At 43.6% G+C, this 25,171-nt stretch overlaps 1 protein-coding gene across 5 annotated transcripts in view; it reads left to right on the top strand.

Annotated features, from left to right (window-relative positions):
• Positions 1-25,171, top strand: part of thada (THADA armadillo repeat containing) — an 820,576-nt gene that overhangs the window by 316,825 nt on the left and 478,580 nt on the right. For all 5 annotated transcript variants that reach the window (XM_072510451.1, XM_072510443.1, XM_072510470.1 and 2 more), the window contains 2 exons: positions 3,647-3,736; positions 14,482-14,613. In XM_072510451.1, coding sequence (XP_072366552.1) covers positions 3,647-3,736; positions 14,482-14,613 — 222 coding nt within the window. The remainder of the gene's footprint in view (positions 1-3,646; positions 3,737-14,481; positions 14,614-25,171) is intronic.

Genomic DNA, 25,171 nt, shown 5'->3' with positions numbered 1-25,171 from the left:
AAAAAAGAAAATTGGTTATAGTTTCATTATCACCTCCATGGCTTAAATTAAAAACCGAGCTCAGAATGTGGTTTTATACGCAAGACTTCTGGCATTCCATTAAGCCCTACCTGATGTTTTAAGCCTCTCTGATATATTTTTCACACAAAGTGCTACTGGCTCCTCCCCATGTAGTGTAATTGGAATGGAGTGGAGTATACCTGATCACATTGCAAGTGCGTTATCATGACGTAATTGACATGACTCAACTGTGATGTCAGAACTCCAAAATTATGAATCAAATGTACAAGCAATAATTTGCTTATTCACGATAACAATTCTTATGAAGCAAGATTACCCTGTGCTTGGGCCGGTCAACAAGTTGCAGTGAGGTGCTTTTGACTTCCTTGTGTGGAGACAAAGTTTGAGGAAATACTCTGGTGATTTGCTGGAACAATCTGGAGATATTTATCATAAGCAGTAAGGGAAGAAAGACCAATGCTTACAAAGGGATGGGGGCAGTTGTTGCTGTACCTCTTGGACTGCAACATTTCTAGGACATGGAGAGAAGAAGGCAGGAAGTAGACCTTGTGCATCCTGTGCAAATAAATGCATCAACTTGGACTGTATTGTGAGCCTTTGCTTCAGTTAAAAAGAACTTCTCTACCCCAACATGGATACACCGTTCGCCAGACCCAATAGTACACCTGCACTATGCTTCTCATTACATAATCGCCTTGACCAGCATCAAAGACTTTGACTTGTGATCTCGGTAGAGGCGGGTAGCGTTTTTAGTTTTTATTTAGAATCCAAAAACTCCAGGTAACGATTCATGGTTTAAACAAAAGAACTTTACTGCACAAAAATCAAAGAACGTGAACTGTAGTAACTATATCTTAAACAGTTGGTTACATTAAAGATAATAAAACGACAATGACTGTAATTACTCGACCTCTAAATTGAGTGTCTTAACTTCACTTTCATTCCATACCCCAAAACCTGCAAATCAGGAACTTACAAAAAAATTGGAAAATTATCCACGTGGATTTGAGTACTGAGTCAATGATTTGTGTACGGGTTGAGATTTTGTGGGCCTTCCATTTACTTCTCGTATGATTGTCCTCACCAACCATCCTTTGGTTGCAAACTTCCCATTCGATATTGACGTCTTGAGCATCTTAAGCACAGCCACCTTGGATCCAAACTGTCCTGGTTCTAATATTCATTGACATTTGGGGTTTTATATCTAAAACCTTCCTCGGATCGACTATCCCAGAAATTGAACTCATTGTTAGTAGAGTTCTTCAGTTTCCAAGAATTTTACTCTTGTAGCCAACACACACAATGTCAACCAAATTCTCTTGAATGAGATCTTTCCTTCACTCCAGCTTGTTCTAAACTTTCAAACTAAACTCCTTGAGCAGAGGACCACCACTAGGAACCTACTGAACTCTATAATCAACTTGTTGACCCTTTTCCTTTCTATTGCTTATCTCACAGTTAACTTGGTCACATCATAATTTACTGAAAGCTGGTGGCTGTTTACCAGAAATCAGATCCTAATAAAGGGACAACCATGCCTCGTAAAATATAGTGTTCCCCCATTGACACATGGGCCATCACATCCTCATAAATCTCATCCATCAATACATCAATGATACAAGAACAAACAGAACTGATTACTTTTATGCATCTTCTTAGTAACTGTCTTGAGGGTACTATTATCTGTTCTAATGCCCAGTTGCAGTGCCAATCCAGTGACACCTGGAGACTTCAAATAATCTTGCAGCATATCCTCTAGTAGCTCTAGGCCTTAAGAGTCTGGTTTTGGATTATACCACCTTTGCATCGGTGCCAGTAGACTGGCTGGAAGACACTAGCAAGGGTGCTGACAGAGTAGTGCTCAGTATTGGGAGCATGAATCCTGCCATACTGAGAGGACAGCAGCTTCGCCCACCATGGTGCCACTGCCACTCTCATGGGGTGACATCTCTGAAATCTTCAGAATCTGTTGGATCCCAGTTTGTTGGACTGCTCAGAGTGTCTATGCTCAATTGAACCTGGCCTTCTACCAAGTTGCATGTGGATCTGAGACTGGATGGTAATAACTAGGGAACTCATGACCTCCGTCTGACTTTCCACTGAAGCATTTGAGGCATTGGGTGACCTCTGCCTGTACTGCAATAGAAACTGAAACAGTGGTCAGGAGATGCTCCATCACAGATTGGCCTGTCACTGTTACCATGGTGGTGCCCACCACTCCTACAGTGGAAAGGATGGACTCTGAGACCTGTGCAATGGTGGAACCGAACTCTTTCCATGCTTATAGCCAAAGACTGAAGGCTAGCTGGCAGTCCAATGCACCAGATGTCTCTTGTGTGCATCATCATCAGCTTTTTCCTGTTGTTTGCCCTGAAGAAATCTTTGTCCGAGTCCTCCTGCAGAACTGGTGTATGATATCGTCCTTCTGGGAGTTTGCACACAAACTGATCTAGTTCCCTGACCTTGCAGCAGTCCTGATGTGTGTGATCACTCATCACATGCAAATCCTGATTCTAAACTAACCTCTAAGGCACACGGAGTGCCTGTATTTTAGCAGGTGGCTGCAAAGTCAAGTGACGATGCTTCTACTACAGAGTTCTGGGGCTGGTTTCTCTGCTCCACCCCACCACATTTTTGTTTCAGCACTCCGGCGGGATGCTCCATTATGCAGGCTGGTCAATGAGGTTTCCCATTGTGGGGCAGCCCCACGCCGTCGGGAACCCCCCGGGCTACCAGCAAAGCGGAGCATTCCGCTGGTGGAGAATCCAGCCCCTGCTCTTCCTCTTGTCCTCCCCCTGAAGCTGCAGTGGCTGACCAGGTAACAAATCTTGACTATCTAAAAGCATACCATGAGGGGAAGGGCTGAGAGAAGAAGGAAGCCCATGGTCACTCCATCTGCAATTTCCATTTCGTGGCACCTTTCATATTGAGGACAATGAATGAATGAAGAAGATGCATAAAGTAGCAACTTACCATCATCCTGGATGGCCTCACTGTGCCCATTGCCACTGGTCCTGTGATATTGGCACATAACCTTTAGTACCATCTTCTCCATGCTGCTAAGCTGACAATGCCATAATGACCCTTCCCTGGTCCTTAAAGTCCCCTCCATGTGGACCACCTTCACCTGCAACAGAGAGGTAGAATGTTAGTGACTGTGTGTCATTGTTATTGGGTGAAGTGTCTGCCATGGACAGTTTGTATTACGGCCCCAGCATCCAAAAATCATGTCAAACACATTTGCAGCATATGTTCTTAAAATATTCATTTGCTCTTAATGTCTTGAGTTAAGTTAAATTTTGGTGAAAATAAGATCTTCCCAAGATAAATAATTTGTGTTGGTCCAAAACAAATGAAATGCTCCTAATGCTTTTGTTTTGTATGCTTGAGGGAATGCTTTGACCTGTTAACTGTGAATTTTTGATGCATTCAATTTTTTTAAAATACTTGGAAGCACTCCCTCGTGATAATTGTATCTTTAGCTTTCACTTTGTTCAAATCAAAAATGTTAGACTTTAGAAGATTTTTGCTCCTCAGGAAATTAGTAGCCTGCAATTGTCACTAATGGAAGTTTTAATACTTGCAATATACAATGTTTTATTTTGTATCACTTTTTTCCATGTAGGATGACAGGTAGAGAATTCTTTACTCGTTTTCCTACACTTTATCCCTTCCTCCTAAAACAACTGGAGATAGTGGCAACCACAATGGACAGGTAAGAAACTAAAGCGTGTTTAAAGTTGATTACTTGGGGAAAACTGACTTTGAATTGTTTTGCATCTAAAACCAGCTTATCATTACAAAAATCCATTTTGTTTCCTTCATTGAACTCCGATATTAGAGTACAGAAGGTGATCCCATTCTGTCTGCTGGATCGTAGCTGGAACATTGCAAAACTAACCACACTACCCTACCCACTCTTCCTAACCTTGAAGCTTTTGTTGCTGCTCGGTGTTGATCTAATTTTTCCTTAAAATACATCATTTCTCAGCTTAACATTCCATGTTACAGAATCCTTGTGTGTAAAGAAATGTCTCCCTCTCCTCGAGACTCTCTTACAGACAATTTTAAATTAATGACCACCTCATCAGTGACTTCCCATCCAGAGAAATACATTTTTTCTATCCACACTATCGGAACTGTTCATAATATTTAGGTCCAATAAGTCTCTTCATGATTATATTACCATTCTGAAAATTGTTTGGCTTTATTAACATTATACTGTACATATGCCATTTGTGTCTTAACTTAACTGCAACCACTTCAATCAGTGCTCTTTTTTTTATTTCCCTCTCTTTCCCTCCTCCAAATTCTTACGAATTGTGGTGAGGATTTTTATTCTTGGTACTTTTCTGTCATACGATTTTCTTGATCTTGATTGATTGATTGATTGATTTGATTTATTGTCCCATGTACCGAAGTACAGTGAAAAGTATTTTTCTGTGGCCGAGGGAACGTACACAGTACATACATAGTAAACAAAGAGAATAATCAACAGAGAACATTGACAAATGGTACATCGACAACCAGTGATTGGTTACAGTACGGAACAAGGGGCCAAACAAAGCAACTGCATGAGCAAGAGCAACATAGGGCATCATGAATAGTGTTATTACAGGGAACAGATCAGTCCGAGGGGGGGTCGTTGAGGAGTCTTTTGGCTGTGGGGAAGAAGCTGTTCCTATGTTTGGATGTGCGGGTCTTCAGACTTCTGTACCTTCTGCCTGATGGAAGGGTCTGGAAGAAGGCAATGCCTGGGTGGGAGGGGTCTCCGATAATGCTGTCTGCCTTCCTGAGGCAGTGGGAGGTGTATACAGAATCAATGTGGGGATGGCAAGCTTGTGTGATGCGCTGGGCTGAGTTCACCACACTCTGCAGTTTCTTGCGATCTTGGACCGAGCAGTTGCCATACCAGGCTGTGATGCAGCAGGATAGGATGCTCTCGATCGCCCATCTGTAGAAGTTTGTGAGAGTCAATGCAGACATGCCAAATTTCTTTAGCTTCTCGAAGAAGTTGTTGGGCTTTCTTGACTGTTGCATCAATGTGAGTGGATAGGACAGACTGTTGGTGATGGTGCCCCCCAGGAATCTAAAGCTATCGCCCATCTCCACTTCGGAGCCATTGATGCAGATGGGATTGTGTGTCGTGCTACGCCTCCTGATGTCGATGTTCTTCAACTTTAAAGGGGGAATAGCCTCAAAATTTTGGGAAGTAGATTTAGGACTGAGCTTAAGAGGAACTTCTTCACCCAAAGGGTTGTGAATCCATGGAATTCCCTGCCCAGTGAAGCAGTTGAGGCTCCTTCATTAAATGTTTTCAAGATAAAGATAGATAGTATTTTGAAGAATAAAGGGTTATGGTGTTCGGGCTGGAAAGTGGTGCTGAGTCCACAAAAGATCAGCCACGATCTCATTGAATAGCGGAGCAGGCTCGAAGGGCCAGATGGCCTACTCCTGCTCCTAGTTCTTATGTAAAGACGGTACCAAGATAAAGATTCTATAGATTCTATTCAACCTAAAGTTAATGCGCTTGATTGCACTTCCATTTCTGTTTGCTGCAGGCTGCCATCCTCGTGTATAAGTTTAAAAACTTTTGAAAAACATTTTTGCTCATGAAGAATACTTCGTAAAATTAGACATTTCATTTCTAAAACAGCCATACTTTGCATTTGCATAGTACCTTTTAGAAAAATATATTTTACAACAATATATAACCCCCCCCCCCCCTCCCCTCACTGCCACCCCTTGACAGCAACCAGGTCCCCAAAATGTAAAACATCAAGCCCCATCTCTGGTGGAACCCCTCATCTGCCCCCCGCCGAACAAATTTCACCTTTTCCAAATACAGGAACTCCATTAGATCCTTCAACCACGCCGAGGCACTGGGATAAAGAAGCTGACCTCCACCCCAACAGAACCTGTCTGCAAGCAATCAACGAGGCGAAGGCCAAAATGTCTGGCCCTGCTCCCGTCTGCAGCTCCGGCAGGCCAGACATCCCAAATATGGCCTCCAGGCGACCCGGCTTCAATTTCACAGGTAGAACCTCAGACATGGTGCTGAAAAACAACCCCCAATACTTCTCCAACTTTGGTCAGGACCAGAACATATGGACATGATTGGCTGCGCTCCTCCCACACCACTCGCAACTATATTCCACCCCTTCAAACAGCCGGCTCATTCTTTGCTTTGTTAAGTGCGCCCTATACACCACCTTTAACTGAATCAACCCCAGCCTCACACATGAGATCGAGGCATTGACCCTTCGCAGCACTTGGCATTAAAATCCTTCTTCCAGCCCCATCCCCAACTCTTCACCCCACTCGGGCTTAATCCCTCCCATGGACTCCTTATCCTCCTCCATAATCCTGCAGTAGATTGCTGAATCGACCCGTCTCCAGCCCCCCACTGGCAGCACCTCCTCGATCAACGAGGAGGATGGTGCCATCTTGAAGCTCAGGAAGACCTTTTTTGTGAAATTCCGTACCTGCATATAACTGAAGCCCTCCTCACGCTGGAGTCCATACTTCACCCCAACTCCTCCAAACTTACGAATTGCCCTTCCAGCAACAGATCTTTCATCTCTTTTACCCTTTCTCTTCCCGTCCCAGGAACCTCGCATCCATCCTCCCTGGCTCAAACCCATGGCCTTCTTATCGGCCCTGCCCCAACTTGAAATGCTGTCGAAATTGCCCCCAAATCGCTCACGGTGCTACCACTGCAGGATTCCCCAATAGCTTCGCTGGGGCGAACAGTAGCGGCGCCTTTGCCAGTGCCCGCAACTGCAACACTTTACCAGAAACCACCTCTATCCACACCCATGAAGCCTCGGTCTCTTTACTCTAGCCCCACACCATTCTCCACATTCGCCGTCCAGGAATAGTGCAACAAGTTTGGAAGGGCCAAGACCCCCCGATTACCGCCCAATTTGGAGCACCGCCTTCTTTATTCCAGCTACCTTCCCTCCCCACACAAACGATGAGTCCAGCCTGTCCAACCCTCGGAAGACCGCAGACATTGGAACAGAAACAGAAACCGTGGCAAAATATTCATTTTTACTCTTTGCTCTGACCTACCAATGACAAAGGGAGACTGTCCCATCTCACCAAGTCCTCCTTCACCCTCCCCACAAAGCTCATGAAATTTAGATTACAAAGTCGTGCCCAGTCCCGCGCCACCTGCACCCCCAAAGACCTAAAGTGAGTTGTTGCTACCCAAAATGGCGCCTCTTCCACTCCCACCCCTGCACCTGGAGAAGATACCACAGAATATTCACTCTTCCCTAAATTTAATTGCCAGACTAGACTCATCGTTTGTGTGGGGAGGGAAGGTAGCTAGAAAACACCCCAAATTTCCTTACCAACCCCATTATGTCCCTCACCGTTGAGTCAACCGCATACAGAGACACCCTGTGCTCCACACCCCCCCTCAATATCCCCCTCCATAAGTCCAAACCCCTCAGCCCCATAGCCTTATTGCCAACACAAACAGAAGGAGGAACATGGAGCATCCCTGCCTCGTTCCCCGAAATAGCGGGAAGCACCCCGGGCGGGATTCTCCCAGCCCGGGGCCGGGCCGGGGAATTCCCGCGACCGGTGCGAATCGCGCCATGCCGCTCCGACACCAGCACATGATTCGGCGCCATTGGTGCCGGCTTGCTTGGCGCGGCGCTGGTCAGGGGCCGCTGCGCATGCGCATGTTGGCGCCGGTGCCACTGCGCATGCGCGGACCCTGCGGCGCCCAGTTGACACCGGGATCAGCAGCTGGAGCAGCTTGAACCGCTCCAGTGCCGGGCTGGCCCCCTGTAGGGGCTAGAATTACTGATCCTGAGGCCGTGTTGCCGCCATTGAGAAACGCGATGGTGTTTCCGACGAGGTCAACACTTAGACTCAAGATCACAGAATCCCGCCCCCAAATTTGTATCATTCATCCGGGTCCTTGTATAACAATTTCACCCATGCCACAAACTTAGGCTCAATGCTAAACTTTTCCAGCACTGCAAATAAATAATTCCATTCTTTGTCAACGCCTTCTCCACATCTAATACCACCACCACTTTTAACTTCCATCCCTCTTCTGGAGAAAGCTCCACATTCATCAGCCAACGCACATTTGAAGACAGCTGCCTGCCCTTGACGAACCCCTTCTGATCCTCCCCCACCACCTTCGGAAGGCACTCCTCCAGCCTCACCAGCAATACCTTCGCCAGTATCTTAGCACCCACGTTCAGTAGAGAATGGGCCTATACGTCCCACATTCCAACGGGTCCTTCTCTTTTATAAGTAACAGTGAAATGGATGTCTGCCTCATTTTCTCCAGCAATCTTCCCTTCGCTATCGTGTCCTCAAACATTCCCACCATCAGCAGCACCAACCTATCCTTGAACTTATTATAAAACTCCACTGGGAACCCATCCGGCCCTGGTGCCTTGCCTGATTGCATCTTCTCTATAGTTGCCTGCACTTCCTCCAAAACCTATGGTTTCTGCAACATGGCCCTCTCCTCCTCTTCCACCTCCAGACACTCCAGATACTCCCTCATACTCGGGTGTCTCTGACTTATACAAGCCCTTATAAAAGTCCTCAAACACCTTGTTCACCTGCTCCGGCGCCACCACCAGCCCACCTGTTCCGTCCCTAATCTGCACGGTCTCGCCCTCTGCTGCCTGCCGACGGAGCTGGCCCGCCAGAAATCGAATGGCCTCCTCGCCATGCTCATACACCACCGCTCTGCTTGCCTCAACAGCCAAACCAACAGGAGATCAGGCTTCAGCTGCAACTCCTTTCTCCTCTCCAAAAGCCCCAACTCCGGATCCTCCACATATCTTCCATCAAACCTCCAAAATCTCCTCTACTAGCCGCTGCCGCTCCTCCCGCACCTCCCTATCCGCCTTCACCTTGAATGAGATGACCTCATCCCTCACTAGCTCCTTCAAAGCCTCGCAAACCACCGACGACGAGACCTCCCCATTTTGGTTAAACTCCACATGGTCCTCAAACACCTTTCCCTTTTATTAATGCAAAAATGTGGGTAGACCAACAAACCCACATCTAGCCTCCTCGCCGGCCACTTGGCCAGACCCTTATCCAAGATCAAATCCACCGAGTGCAGAGCATGGTCCAACATCATGACCGCTGAATACTCTGCCTTCTTCACCCCAGCTAGCAGTGCCTTCCCCACCACAAAAAAGTTGATCCACAAGCACACCTTATGCAATGGTGTAAAGAACGAATACTCCCTATCCTGTGGGTGCAAAAACTTCCAAGGATCCACCCCTCCCATCTCCTTCGTGAACCCGGTCAACAACCTTGCTTTCCTCCCCCCCCCGGCAAGGGACCAGCGAATGCGGCCGGGACCAGTCCACCTTCGGTGTCAACAGCATATTCCAATCCACCCCCAATATCAACTGATGAGTATCCGAGTTTGGTATGGCCACCAACATCTTCCTCACAATCCCAGCGTCGCCCCAACACTAACCAACACCACTAGCTCATCACATACAAAGAACAGGACAGCACAGGGACAGGCCCTTTGGCGAGCCAAGCCATCACGACCATGTTGCCCGTCTAACCTAAAACCTTCTACACTTCCGGAGTCCTTATCCCTCTATTCCCTCGCTATTCATGTATTTGTCAAGATGCCTCTTGAACGTCATTATCGTACCTGTTTCCACCCCCTCGTCCAGCAGCGAGTTCTCGGCACCCAGTACCCTCCCTCTGTGTTAAAAAAAATTCCCTATCGCATCTCCTATAAACTTTGCCCCTTGCACCTTAAACCTATGTCCCCTAGTAACTGACACTTCCACTCTCAGAAAAAAGCTTCTGACTATCCACTCTGTCCATGCCCCTCATAATTTTGTAGACTTCTATCTGGTCGTCCCTCAACCTCCATCATTCCAGTGAGAAAAAAACAAGTTTATCCAACCTCTCCTCAGAGCTAATGTCCTCCATACCAGGCAACACTGTACCCTCTCAAAAGTATTCACATACTTTTGGTAGTGTGCTGACCAGAATTGAACGGTATATTCCAAGTATAAAAGCAAATTACTGCAGATACTAGAATCTGAAACCAAAAGAGAAAATGCTGGAAAATCTCAGCAGGTCTGGCAGACCTTAAAGGTCATCTGGACTTGAAACGTGAGCTTTTTTCTCTCCCTACAGATGCTGCCAGACCTGCTGAGACTTTCCAGCATCTTCTCTTTTGGCTATATTCCAAGTGTGGCCTATCTAAGGTTCGAAACAGTTGCAGCATGACTTGCCAAGTTTTATACTCAGTACCCCGGTTGATGAAGGCAAGCACGCCTTATCCCTTCTTGACCAGCTTCTCCACCTACGTTGTCACTTTCAGTGACCTGTGTATCTGTCCACCCAGATCCTTCTGCCTATCAATACTCTTAAGGGTTCTGCCATTTACTATATATTTCCCATCTGTATTAAACCTTCCAAAATGCATTACCTCATATTTGTCCAGATTAAAGTCCATTTGCCATCTCTCTGCTCAAGTCTCCAACCGATCTATATCCTGCTGTATCCTCTGACACTCCTCATCACAATCTGCAATTCCACTAAACTTATTAATCAGACCAGTTACATTTTCCTCCAAATCATTTTTTTATACTGCAAACAGCAACGGTCCCAGCACTGATCCCTGCGGAACACCACTAGTCACAGCCCTCCATTCAGAAAAACACCCTTCCACTGTTACCCTCTGTCTTCTATGACCGAGCCAGTTCTGTATCCATCTTGCCAGCTCCCCTCTGATCCCGTGTGACTTAACCTTCTGTGCCAGTTTTTCATGAGGGACTGTAATGATATGCATAAGCAATCATGTATTATAACGATGTAAATGACCTCCGACCAGCAGCTGGCAGTGTAAACCTACCACGTGACTCTGAACCTCGAGGAGTTGGGAGTTAGTCGTGTTAGTGGATAGTCATATTTGGAGTGGCTCTGGAGTTGTAATATATTTCTCATAGTTACGCATTTATTTTATAATAAAACACTTCAACTAGTCAAGAACTAGACGTTCTTCTGTACATCATTTCTACCAGCCAAGTACCAGAACGTAAAGGGACCTTGTCTGAAATCCATGAGGACAACATCCACTGCCCTACCTTCATGCATCATCTTCGTCACTTCTTCGAAAAACTCAATCAAGTTTGTGAAACATGACCTCCCCTTCACAAAACCATGCTGCCGCTCACTAATACGTTCACTGCTTTGAAATGGGAGCAAATCCTATCTCGAAGAATCCTCTCCAATAATTTCCCCACCACTGACGTAAAGATCACTGGCCTGTAATTTCCTGGAATATCATTGCTACCCTTCTTAAACAAAGGAACAACATTAGCTATTCTCCAGTCCTCTGGTACCTCACCTGTAGCCAGTGAAGATACATGATTTGTGTCAAGCCCAACGATTTCCTCCCTTGCCGCCCTCAGTACTCTGGAATAGATCCCATTAGGCTCTGTGGACTTATCTACTTTAATGATTTCCAAGACCCCAACACCTCCTCCTTTTTGATCTCAGTATGACCCAGACTATCTACACACCTGTCCCCAGACTCGTCATCCACCAAGTCCTTCTCTTTGGTGAATACTGATGCAAAGTACTCATTTTGTTCCTCGCACATTTCCTCTGACTCCAGGTACCGAGTCCCTCCCCTGACCCTTGAGTGGACCAACCCTTTCCCTGGCTATCCTTGTGCTCTTTATATACATATAAAAAGCCTTGGGATTTTCCTTAATCCTGTTTGCCAATGACTGTTTGTGACTCCAATTAGCCCTCCTTATTCCTTGCTTACGTTCCTTCCTACTTTCCATATATTCTTCATGGGCTTTGTCTGTCCCCAGCCTTCTAGCCCTTACAAATGCTTCCTTTTTCTTTTGGACTAGGCTCACAATATCCCTTGTTATCCAAGGTTCCCGAAACTTGCCATACTTATCCTTCTTCCTCACAGGAACATGCTGGACCTTAATTCCTATCAACTGACATTTGAAAGCCTCCCATATGTCAGATGTTGATTTACCTTCAAACATCAGCTTCCAATCTAGATTCTTCAGTTCTTGCCTAATATTGTTATAATTAGCCTTCCCCTAATTTAGCACCTTCACCCGAGGACTACTCTTATCTTTATCCAATAGGACGTTAAAACTGACTGAATTATGGTCACTATTCTCACTACTGAAACTTTGACCACTTGGCGGGGCTCATTCCTCAATACCAAGTTCAGTACTGCCCCATCCCTCGTTGGACTAATTGCATATTGTTTCAAGAGGCCCTCTTGGATGCTCCTTAGGAACTCTGTTCCATCCGAGCCCCTGTCACTAGGTGAGTCACAGTCAATATAGGGGAAGTTAAAATCACCCACCACAACAACCCTATTGCTTTTACACCTTTCCAAAATCTGCCTACATATCTGCTCCTCTATCTCCCACTGGCTGTTGGGAAGCCTGAAGTAAATTCCCAGCATTGTGACTGCAACCTTCCTATTCCTGAGCTCCACCCATGATGCCTCGCTGCACGAGCCCTCTGAGGTGTCCTCCCGCATTACAGCTGTGATATACACTAGTAGTGCAACTTCCCCACCCCTTTTACACACCCTCTAACCTGCCTGAAACTCCTAAATCCTGGAACGTTTAGCTGCCAATCATGTCCCTCCCTCAACCTAGTCTTTGTAATGGCAACATCATAGAGTTTGGATTCGTACTTGGAACTAATTTCATCTGCCTTATCTATTATACTTCTCGCATAGAAAGAAATGCACTTCAGATCGCCAGTTCCGCTGTGTTCAGTAACATCCCCCTGCCTGTTCTTCCTCTGAGTCTTACTGGCCCTATTCTGTTGTTCCCCCTCAATCATTTCACCTTCTGACCTATTGCTTCGGTTCAGATCCTTCTGCCACACTAGTTTGAACCCTCCCCTGTGACACTAGCAAACCTCGCAGCCAGGATATATATATGTCCCTCCAGTTTAGATGAAACCCATCCTTCTTGTACAGGTCCCACCTGCCCCAGAAGAGATCCCAGTGGTCCAGATATCTGAAACCCTCCCTCCTATGGGCGGCATGGTGGCACAGTGGTTAGCACTGCTGCCTCACAGCTCCAGGGACCCGGCTTCAATTCCGGCCTCGGATGACTGTCTGTGTGGAGTTTGCACTTTGTCCCCATGGGTTTCCTCCAGGTGCTCCGGTTTCCTCCCACAGTCCAAAGAAGTGCAGGTTAGGTGGATTGATCATGATAAATTGTCCCTTGGTGTCCAACAGGTTAGGTGAGGTTACTGGGTTATGGGTACAGGGTGGAGGCATGGGCTTAATTAAGGCCTAAGTAGGGTGCTCTTTCCAAGGGCTAGTGCAGACTTGATTGGCCAAATGGCCTTCTTCTGCACTGTAGAGATTCTACACCAGCTGTTTAGCCATGTATTTACCTGTACTATCTTCCTATTTTCGAGCCTCACTTGCACGTGGCACAGGGAGTAATCCCAAGATTACAACCCTAGAGATTCTGTGTTTTACTTTCCATCTAATTCCCTGAACTCTTGCTGCAGGTCCTCGTCACTCCCCCTGCCTATGTCGTTAGTACCAATATTTGACACAACCTCAGGCTGTTCACCCTCCCCCTTTAGAATGCTCCCTACCTGTTCAGAGACATCCTGGACCCTGGTAAGGGAGGCAACATACCATCCTGGAGTCTCTTTCACATCTACAGAAACTATAGAGTTCCCTATAACTATTGCTCTTCTGCACTTTGTCCCTCCCTGCTTAACAACAGATCCAGTCATGGTGGCACTGCTCTGGCTGCTGCTTTTTTTCTCCGGATAGATGATTCCCTCCAACAGTATCTACAACGGTATACTTGTCAGAGAGGGCGATAGACGCGGGGGATTCCTACACTGACTCCCTGCCCCTTTTAGCGGTCACCCATCTATCTTCCTGCTCTTGGGTGTAACCACGTGTCTAAAACTCCTGTCTGTGATGCTTTCCGCCACCTCCGAAGTGCATCCAACTGCTGCTCCAACCGACCCAAGGGGTCTATGTGGAGATCCAGTTGGGTGCACTTCCTGCAACTGCAGTTGTCCGGAATGCTGGAAGCTTCACGGACTTTCCACATCTTGCAGGTAAAAGCATTTTACCCCTCTAACTGTTATTTCTGGAACTAATTAACAAATTAATTTAAAAATAAACACTTGTTAAATTAAAATAAGTTACGGTTAACTATATGCTTCATAGCACTAGATTTCTGTTATAAATGTCAAATGCTCAATACAGTAATCTCCTGCCTCTGGTTTAGATATCCCTCTACTTATGATTAAGTAATTTGTTGTGATAGAATAAAATTGTGGTAAATTTAACATTTTATTTTAAATGGAGGTGAGAGAGATATTTCATTTTGGTGTGAATCTAACATTGCTTTTCTGTTCAATTATTCATCTCACAATACTTGTTCTCTTATCCTATATGTGAAGCGATTCTGGTGTGCTGAAGCTCCATCCTAGCCTGTTCTTGTTGCTGCTTGTCCTGGGTCGGTTGTATCCATCCCCCTTGGATGGCACATGCTCAGCTCTCAGACTGGCACCCTTTGTGCCCTTCATCATACGGTAAGGCATCTCTTATTTTTTAATTAAAAAAAATTAATTCCCAGTACCCAATTCATTTTTTTTCCAATTAAGGGACAATTTAGCGTGGCCAATCCACCTAGCTTGCGCATCTTTTTTGTGTTGTGGGGGCAAAACTCAAGCAAACACGGGGAGAATGTGCAAACTCCACACGGACAGTGACCCAGAGCCGGGATCGAACCTGGGACCTCGGAGCCCTGAGGCCGCAGTGCTAACCCACTGCGCCACCATGCTGCCCGTAAGGCATCTCTGATAACTATGGTTTTGAATGACAAATACTTGGTTTTGATGTACCATTAAATGTGCTTTAGATTTTTTAATCTAAATATAAATTTGTGAAACTAGTTTTTTTAAATCAATTTTTCATTGGAAGATGCAAACATAAGCAATTGTGCACCTTTATATATTACAATTATCTATTTATAGTCTTGGTATAGTCTTAATTGTCGTAATTAAATTTGAACTGGCTGAATGTTATATGCAAAATACAAAAGACAGTATTGTGCTAATCCACATTGTTTGATAACACTGTCAATATACTGCTTCTCGTCTGAGTTATGTATTAGTGGAATGTCTTGTGCATACTGCTAACAGTATGCCATCAAGTCCTACAATGTCATAGAAGGAGATAAGGTGGCATAGTATTTCAGAGGCCCAGGCTAATGTTCTGGGCACAAGGGTTTAAATTTCACCTCAGCAGATGGTGGAATTTAAATTCAATTAATAGTCTGGAATTGAAAAGCTAATTTTAGTAATTAGTGATGGCGACCACTGTTGATTGGTTCCAGGGAGAAGAAATTTCAGATATGTGGGTAGATTGGAGAGGTTGGAGAGAAGAAGGCTAAGAAGAGATTTGATGGATGTTCAAAATCATGAGTGGTCTGGACAGAGTAGATCGAGATAAACTGTTCTCGCTCGTAAAAGGATCAAGAACAAGAGAGCACAGATTTAAAGTGATTTGCAAAAAAAAAAAGCAAATGTGATGAGAGAAAAAAACATTTAACAGAACAAATGGTTCAGGCCTGGAATGCACTGCCTGGATATGTGGTGAATGCAGGTTCAATCCAGGCATTCAAGAGGGCATCAGATGATTACTTGAATAGAAGCAATGTGCAGGGGTATGGGGATAAGACAGGGAAATTACACTAAACCCATGATTCTTGTTTGGAGAGCCGGTTGAGACCCGATAGGCCAAATGGCGTCCTTCGGCGCCGTAACAGTTTTGTGATTGTTATAAAAGCCCAGCTGCTGCATTGATGTCCTTCAGGGAAGGCAATCTGCCACATTTAAATAAATAAATAATCTTTTTATTGTCACAAGTAGGCTTACATTAACACTGCAATAAAGTTACTGTGAAAAGCCCCTAGTCGCCATATTCCGGCACCTGTTCGGGTACACGGAGGGAGAATTCAGAATTCTCAGCTGGAACGGGAATTGAACCCGTGCTCCTGACCTGTTCTGCGTCACAAACTAGCTGTCTAGTACACTGAGCTAAACCAGCCCCTCTACCTGGTATCCCAGACCTCCAGTAATCTGGTTGACACTTAACTGCCCTCTAAAATGGTGTGGCAAGTGATTCAGTTCATGGGTAATTAGGGATGGTCAAAAATGCTGGCGTTTTACCAGTGATACCCACATCCCATGAAAAAATAAATACAAAGATGTTCACTATGGTGATTAGGTTACACAAACCTTAAGTAATTCATTAAGAGAAGAATCTAATACATTATTTACATAAGGGCTTGAATCCTTTCCATTCAGTTGACATATATAAAGTTTATTGAGCCTGATCAATATTGGAATACTTCAACAAATAAATTCAAAATGTTTAATGGTCAATACTATCCTCTAATATAGCTTAAGCAAGTAACTTGTGTGTAACTGTGTATGTTAAGAGGAGTTGAAACATAAATGATAAATTAGCATAATTCAATGAACTGTTACATCGTAACATGGAAGATAGTAGTAGGAGGAGGCCATTCAGCCCTTTGAGATTTTTCCGCCTTTCATTATGATCATGGCTGATCATCCAACTCAATAGCCTAATCCCGCTTTCCCCCCATATCCTTTAATCCCCTTCACCCTAAATGCTAAATCTAACTATATCTACGTTCAAAAAGTTTTCCCCATTTTGAGTAGTGAAAATAATATCTTTAGAAGCTGTGTTAATATTGGAACATGGAATCTCAAGCCTCATTACCACTAATTCTAATCAATAACATGACTTGTTTATTTCATTTGCTTGAACTACAAATCTTAATCTATTCTAAAGTTAGCAAAAGCATGTTTGATAATTGCCAGGAAAACCTACAGCATCTTTTTTTGATCAACATCATTATTTTTGTTTAAAAATATATAGACAAGTAATATTGGTGGATATTCTTGTCACTAAAATTGAAAAATAAAGCAATTATTAAGTAAAGCGTATACATTTGCGATGTTAAACTCCTGTTTACAGAAAAAATGCATTAAATTTAAATCCATTCATGATTGGTAATATGTATGAATGATGCAGTTCCTTATGTAGCTGAAGTGCACAGTTACCTTACTGAGCTTAATGAGGGGGTTCACAAGCTCTCAGCCAGTGTTGTCTAAATAAACTGATTTTGTTCAATTACGGCTCTCTAATTTGGCAAAGTGATACTATTTACATTATTTATGGTCAGAAAAACCGAAACTAGTGTAAGTAACTGAGTTGGTATAAAAAAATAAAGCGTGCTGTATAGTTAGTATCTGTAAAGAATTTTTAAAATGTTATCAATAGTAAAATACAACCTTTCAAACATGACTGGCAAAACAATCCAAAAAACAAATTGGTATTACTGGTTTTCTGAAAGAATTGTCAGTGTGTAATCTCCTGGGTTATGGAATGAATTGGTACTTGAGCTATAACTTGAATGTTACTCTGAACGTGTTTAGCAGTGATGCAATGGCTTGGAGGTCTGATCTACACTTCATTTGTACCAAAAACTCAGCCGAGCTACCTGTCAACCTCAAATCCAAAAAATAACTTGCTTCACATATTAAGGATCAGAAATTGACATTTTGAAGTGATAAACAGATGTTCATTGATACCAGTAGGAAGGTCACAACAGAACTGTAGTTATTTGTGTGGATAGTGTTACAGAGGAGTGTCAGGTCAAAATGTATGTCACATTCCCTTTGGGGGGCCCTCACAGGGCTGTCTTGTATTTCTTCAAATACAGTAGGAGGAGTGATTGAAGAATTTAGGTTTCAGTTACATGAGTTGACAACATGAATAAACCAGTCAAATAACCAGTAACTTGGACAGTTTGAATTACTAGCTTATGCAAATACAAGCATATGGAGGAAAAGGAATGAAAAAGATACATTAAACCACATTTTTGTGCAAGAGATAATCTACTCTTTAAACGTTATAGAATCATTGAATCCCTTTCCATTCAGTTGACATATATAAAGTTTATTGAGCCTGATCGATATTGGAATACTTCAACGAATAAATTAAAAATGTTTAATGGTCAATACTATCCTCTAATATAGCTTAAGCAAGTAACATCTAAGTATCATAGATTCCCTACAGTGTAGAAGGAAGGCCATGCGGTCCATCGAGTCTGCACCGACCCTCCGAAAGAGCACCCTACTGAGGCCCAATCCCCACCCAGTCCCTGGAACCCCACCTAACCTAACCGTTGGAGATTAAGGGGCAATTTAGCATGGCCAATCCACCTAACCTGCACGTCTTTGAATTGTGGGAGGAAATTGGAGCACCCGAGGCAGAATCAAACCCACCTTTACTTAATCTGGAACATAAGAAGTTGACCTAACAGTAGACCTGTTCTGCCATTCAGATCGTACCATACCACATCCATCTGTTTCTTTTTCCCTCAGCTATAGATAAGGAGTGAGAACTCTTGCTAATCTCCCCTTTCCCAAATCTAGGACATAAATGATGTTTCAGCACTTCAACAGCAGATTAATTAACTCAGTGCTGTTGATGGGGCGGCACGGTAGCACAGTGGTTAGCACTATTGCTTACAGGGCCAGGAACCCGGGTTTGTTTCCCGGCTTGGGTCACTGTCTGTGCGGAGTCTGCACGTTCTCCCCGTGTCTGCGTGGGTTTCCTCCGGGTGTTCCGGTTTCCTCACACAAGTTCCTAAAGACATGCTTGTCAGGTGAATTGGACATTCTGAATACTCCCTCAGTGTACCCGAACAGGCCCCGGAATGTGTCGACCAGGGGATTTTCACAGTAACTTCATTGCAGTGTCGATGTAAGCCTACTTGTGACACTAATGAAGATTATTATTATTATTTGTCAAATGTGGAAGCTTTTAATTTGTTTTATTTAATTTTGTTTTACAGAAGTATTCTTCGGAAGCATGCCTTATTCAATGGGTTTTTGTTTGTTATTTCTCATTCTTTTCCTGTGTAGGTTGTGATTCTGAATTTTTTGGGAGTTTAGCGCCTTTGAATTACCTATCTCTGACATTGGTTTCATTCTATACAATGAAAGCTGAAAGGAGATTTTAGCATGAGTTTCACAATTATGATAATTTTCTGGAACTTCTGCATGGTTCCATGAACACACTCTTAAAATTGATTGTCTTAACTCCGCCCCTGGTCAAGTCAATGGAGATCACAAATTTTCTGGATTTAAATTTAGCGCAGCCATTTTGACTGCATAAAGGCTCAGGTGAACGTATCTAAATTCATGAATTTGAGAGTTCAAGTTAATTGATTAAAATAACATGAAATCTCAGATCTTTTGTAATCCTTTTAATTTGAAGCTATGGGACCCAATGTAACCAAATGGGAACAGAGTCCCATAGTGCGTTTAGCCGTGTGTTTCCCAGCGCTCGCAATGTCGAGAAACACCCCGCTATCTAATGCCCATCCGGTTAGATATGGGACCTCAGCGGGGATCGTGTGCCCAAGGCTGCACTTAGCCTCGTTTTGTGCACCGAGGAGCTCGCTCGCTGTAGCTCCTCCGTGCAGTGGGAGATTGAGACGCCATTTTTAAATGCCGTCCCGATCTCTCAAGCTCCCAATCCGACCCCGAATCGACCCCCCACCGCCCCCCCACAAGCCCCAACTCACTGTACAAGGGTCTTCCCACACACACGGCAGGGTACCACCAGCAGTGCTAGGGTGCCATGCTGTCCAGAGGGCAAGCACCTGGGGGCCCCCTGTCGCCCGAGGTCTCCAAGGCAAAGGGGACAGATCCTAATGCCTTGGTTACCTCAGGGAACTGCATATTGGAGTGAGACTAGCTGTTTCATTCTAATGTGCAGATTTGCCAAAAAGTGATTCCACCCACAATGGGCGGGCTTCGCGAAACGTAGCGAACTGGGTAGATCCCAGAAGCAGGGTCTCCTGTCATTTACTGGCCACGATTCGCTGCGGAACACTGCATTTTGGGTACAGCATGGCCTGTGGATCATGCTCAAGACCAATCAAACATTATTTTTGCCATTGTGCGTTAGATTTGCAAATTGAAGTTATTCCACCCATCTTTCAAGATGATTTAATAAAGAGCACCTCTAGTGCTGGACAAACATTTTCTTCAGCAAGGCTATGTTTAATGACCATTCCTGGTTGCCCAGATTAAATGTTGATGTTCTATGTTAAAATGCTGTAGATCTTGCAGTGGGAGTGTTCACAGTGGTGTCAGTTCTGGAATTCCAGTATTCTGGTGAAGGAATGGAAATCTATGGATGCAATGGTGTTCCCACAGCAACTCTTGTTCTTCTTGCCAATAGATGTTGTAGTGGTGGAAACAAATTCAGTTATAGCCTTCAAAAGAGAATTGGATAAATACTTGAAGGAGAAGATATTGCAGGGATGGGGAAAGAGTAGAGAGTGGTATTAACTGGATTGCTCTTTCAAAGATCTGGCAGAGTCATGATGGATCCATTCTGTGCTGTACTGTTCTATTTTTCTGTGATTCTAATAAGCATTATTAGTAGGCAGCAGTCCAAAGTAGATAAAATAGCTCATTAATCATGATGTGCATATTTTGTTTTTGCAAATCAGAGGTATCTTTTTCGGGCAGCACGGTAGCATTGTGGATAGCACAATTGCTTCACAGCTCCAGGGTCCCAGGTTCGATTCCGGCTTGGGTCACTGTCTGTGCGGAGTCTGCACATCCTCCCCGTGTGTGCGTGGGTTTCCTCCGGGTGCTCCGGTTTCCTCCCACAGTCCAAAGATGTGCAGGTTAGGTGGATTGACCATGATAAATTGCCCTTAGTGTCCAAAATTGCCCTTAGTGTTGGGTGGGGTTACTGGGTTATGGGGATAGGGGGAAGGTGTTGACCTTGGGTAGGGTGCTCTTTCCAAGATCCGGCGCAGTCTTGATGGGCCGAATGGCCTCCTTCTGCACTGTAAATACTATGAAATAGAACCGACGCCTTGAGCTTGTGTGAAAATACCCTTTTGATATTTTTCAGTTTCAAACTGATATTTGGCATTTTTAAAAGATTTTCACATTCCCGTATGAAATTCTATTTACAAAGTTCTACATTTTTAATGGGTGGAATTTGCTGTTAGTAAAGTGGACTTTTTACTCAACTGCCACCACAAAACATTCTTCAACCAGTAATTTAACAGTGCTAAATTATTTTCAGTATCAGGATAGTGTGCGTTATATCTAATTTGGCAACTGCCTAGCCCAGTTAAACCACCTTAAAGTTAAAGTGTTAAGGTCCATGCATTTCTCAACAGTCCCTGCAACAGTTAATTTTCAATTCTTTAGGACTACCAGGAGTAGTCTCCAGAACAATTCCCTCTGTTAAAGACCTTTCCAGTCATGAATCTAATATAATATTTTACTTAAAGAGCTCCAGCAGATTGTCCCCTCCATCATTTTTTCTCCCATCAGCCAACCTTTTACTACAGATAGTTCCTTTGTGGCTGTTTATTTGTAGGAAAACGTTTGGTTGAAAAATGTATCTCTCCCTCAGTAACAACAATCCTACTAACCACTGTGAAGCTTGAAATATTAACTCTGTTTCTCTCTACTTAGATACTGCCAGATCTTCTGAGTCATGCCAGCATTTTCTGCTTCTATTTAACCTAGCTGAAGGTTGTTTTCTGAATCTCCAGCCACTTCCTACTTCCCAAAATAGATGCCAGACTACCTACTGTAGTTAACGTATAAGTAGTATAATATTTGAAGAAATGGCTGAGGCGGGCTGATGTTGAGCACCAATGATGGAAGGAGAACAAACAAAAAAAATTTGTATTACCCTGATATGGCCAGGACTGAGGCTATAACTTCCTATCATTTGTTTTGCCCTTAAAAGATGTACAGGATTTACTTCATGGTAATCCTCATTTCTGAAGTGGCCTCTGAGACCATTATTTACAGATCTCACCGCCACCTAGTGTCTGTATTGAAGAGATGATGTACATTCATGGCTTCAAGCAGATGGCTTGATTTCAGTAGGACATGAGTAGACTGTGACCACATTGAAACTTCCAGCACAACTTGTTCACAGTCATAATCAAAAGAAATTTTGCCTCTGGTGCTAAAATCATGAAGTGGATTCCACTTCATCTGGCCATCAAGGGTATTGTTTGAGGAACTGAACTGGAGCCAGTTCGGTAACAGTGCCCACTGTAATTATTTTTACTGTGCATTTCGTGCACCAAAGATTGTTGTCTGTAATCAATGGGTGCAAAACCATTAAAACACCTTCTGGGAATCGTGAATTAGATTTTGTGATCTGTTTACTGCATTTTTCACGTAAGTAACATCCTGCAGATTCCTGTTACTTATCAAACCATGCCATGAAAATTTATATAAATCCAGATTGACATGGAATTATTATTTTTATATTAATTCTTGTTAATTTTATTTTCACATTTTAGATATCAGACTTTGTTAGTAGTATTTATTTTTTCTAATTGGGCAACGCAGGTCGATAGAGTGGTCAAGAAGGCATACAGCATGCTTGCCTTCATCGGATGGGGGTATTGAGGACAAGAGTCGGCAGGTCATGTTACAGTTGTACAGGACTTTGGTTAGGCCACATTTGGAATACTGCGTGCAGTTCTGGTCGCCACATTACCAGAAGGATGTGGATGCTTTAGCGAGGGTGCAGAGGAGGTTCACCAGGATGTTGCCTGGGATGGAGGGTGCTCGCTATGAAGAAAGGTTGAGTAGATTACGGTTATTTTCGTTGGATAGACAGAGGTTGAGGGGGACCTGATTGAGGTCTACAAAATTATGATAGGTATGGACAGGGTGGATAGCAACAATCTTTTTCCAAGAGTGGGGGTGTCAATTACAAAGGGTCACGATTTCAAGGTGAGAGGGGGAAAGTTTAAGGGAGATGTGCGTGGAAAGTTTTTTACGCAGAGGGTGGTGGGTGCCTGGAACGCTTTGCCAGCAGAGGTGGTAGAGGCGGGCACGATAGCATCATTTAAGATGTATCTAGACAGATATATGAATGGGCGGGGAACAAATGGAAGTAGATCCTTGGAAAATAGGCGACAGGTTTAGATAAAGGATCTGGATCGGCGCAGGCTGGGAGGGCCGAAGGGCCAGTTCCTGCGCTGGAATTTTCTTTGTTGTTCTTCTTCTTAAGCTATTTTCAATCTGGTGTGCCAACCTTGTATTTGGTAAGCTCTAAAATATTCTAGCCAGAGCGCCGCCCCACCACTCCTTCACTGATTTCCTAAAAAGTTCCTTGATGTATTTCTTGGATCTGTTGCCTTAAATATCATTATTGATCCATATTTTCTCCCATGGATCTTGTATCTCTTGTGACTCTAGGAATTGGTGTATCACAATTATATATAATGCTGCAACTGATACAGTTGTCAGCACTAGTCTCATCTACCTTTACAAATGTGCAGGTAATTGTTCAGTTTCTTTTGGAAAGCCTTTAGTGAATCCATATTCAATATATTTTATGGCAGTTTGTTGGCGATCAATGACTCACAGTGGAGAAAAGTGGACTTCCTGATGTGACGTGATGCTGTTTTTACTGTTTGAGTTGGTGCCCTTCGTCTCTTCCTTTTATCTATCTCAAATAACCTGTCCAACTAAACTGAGCTTATTTCCTTTGGTATTTCAAAGACCTCAACAATATATATTTTTCTTAGTTTATGGGACGTCATGTACATTAATGACTCATCCGTTGGAAGTAAACATTTCTGCAGCAAAAAAGTCTGAATTCATTGAACATACGTAGATATTGAAGTCCTTGGACTTATAATTAGTTCTGGTTGTCCTCTAGGCCACCTTCAGATCTGCAATATCACTTGCACATGAACATACCAAATCTGAGCATGATATTCAAGATGAGGTTGTGCAAATATCTTGTATAGGGTGAGATTGTATTTCTGGTTTTATATTCTACTGTGCATCCCTATATCCTACTCGTCTTTTCTATAGTCAAGTGACACAAGTCATGGGCTTTTAACCTTTCATGAACAACCTCATTCCTGCTCCACAGTATTTGGAGTTTAACCCTGCTGGGAATAACCATTATACAAATACATCATCTGCATTTGCCCACATTGAAGGATATTTGCAAAACCAAAGTCCATTCCTTAATTATCTTAACCAGTTTGCAGATTATTTCTAAGTCTCAACTCCTGTGCACCCTTGTCATCAGCAACCCTAAAGATCTTTGTACCAATTCTTTTATCCAAAGAAAGTAACAATGCATCAAACCTTGATCCATGTGGAACCCCACGAGTGATTCAACCGAATGAAGAGCTGCTACTATTAATAATCAACCTCTGCCGATGTGAATATAAGGGTCCCAAGTTCAATTCCCACTTGGGTCACTGTCTGTGCGGAATCTGCACATTCTCCCCGTGTCTACGTGGGCTTCCTCTGGGTGCTCCAAGTCCAGAAAGATGTGCTTATTAGGTGAATTGGACATTCTGACTTCTCCCTCAGTGTACCCAAACAGGCGCTGTAGTGTGGCGGCTAGGGGATTTTCACAGTAACTTCATTGCAGTGTTAATGTAAGCCTATTTGTGACAATAATGAAGATTATTATTATAACAAATTGGTAATGTGGGATAAAATATGACTCCAAATCGCAGGACGCAATCTTGCTTAACGAGCCTCTTGTATGATACTTTATCAAAAGCTGTTTTAAAAAATCAATATGTATTCCATATGCTGGGCAACATCATCCACCGTTTTTTCTTTGACCGTTTCAAAACATTTGGTCAATTTTCTGAGACAGAGGTTCATTTCCGAAAGCGGTGCTGAGAACTTATTTTTCAGAAAAGGGCCGCTTTTTGTTTCTATGCGACTATTGAAGCCCTTTAACTGTGTTAATATGTTACAGGCTAGTCCATTGCTTTCCCAATACTTGGCTGGGACAGCTCCTGCCGATGCCCATAAGGCCGATGCCCATGGTTATATTGTTCAGATTATATATTGTTCAGATTATTTCTGCAATGGGTTGTTTGGTCTGTGCCTAAAAAGAATTTATAAAATGGTGGAAGACTATCATTAAAGTAGAAATGACAGACAATGAGGAGAATTCATATTAGTTGGTACTCTGTAGTGCTCAGGAGCACTGTTCCTGGAT

This window comes from Scyliorhinus torazame, chromosome 1 (genome assembly GCF_047496885.1).
Source record: "Scyliorhinus torazame isolate Kashiwa2021f chromosome 1, sScyTor2.1, whole genome shotgun sequence".
Lineage (NCBI taxonomy): Eukaryota > Metazoa > Chordata > Chondrichthyes > Carcharhiniformes > Scyliorhinidae > Scyliorhinus > Scyliorhinus torazame.
Note: the sequence above shows the minus strand (reverse complement) of the source record. Positions and strands in the feature narration are given on the sequence as shown.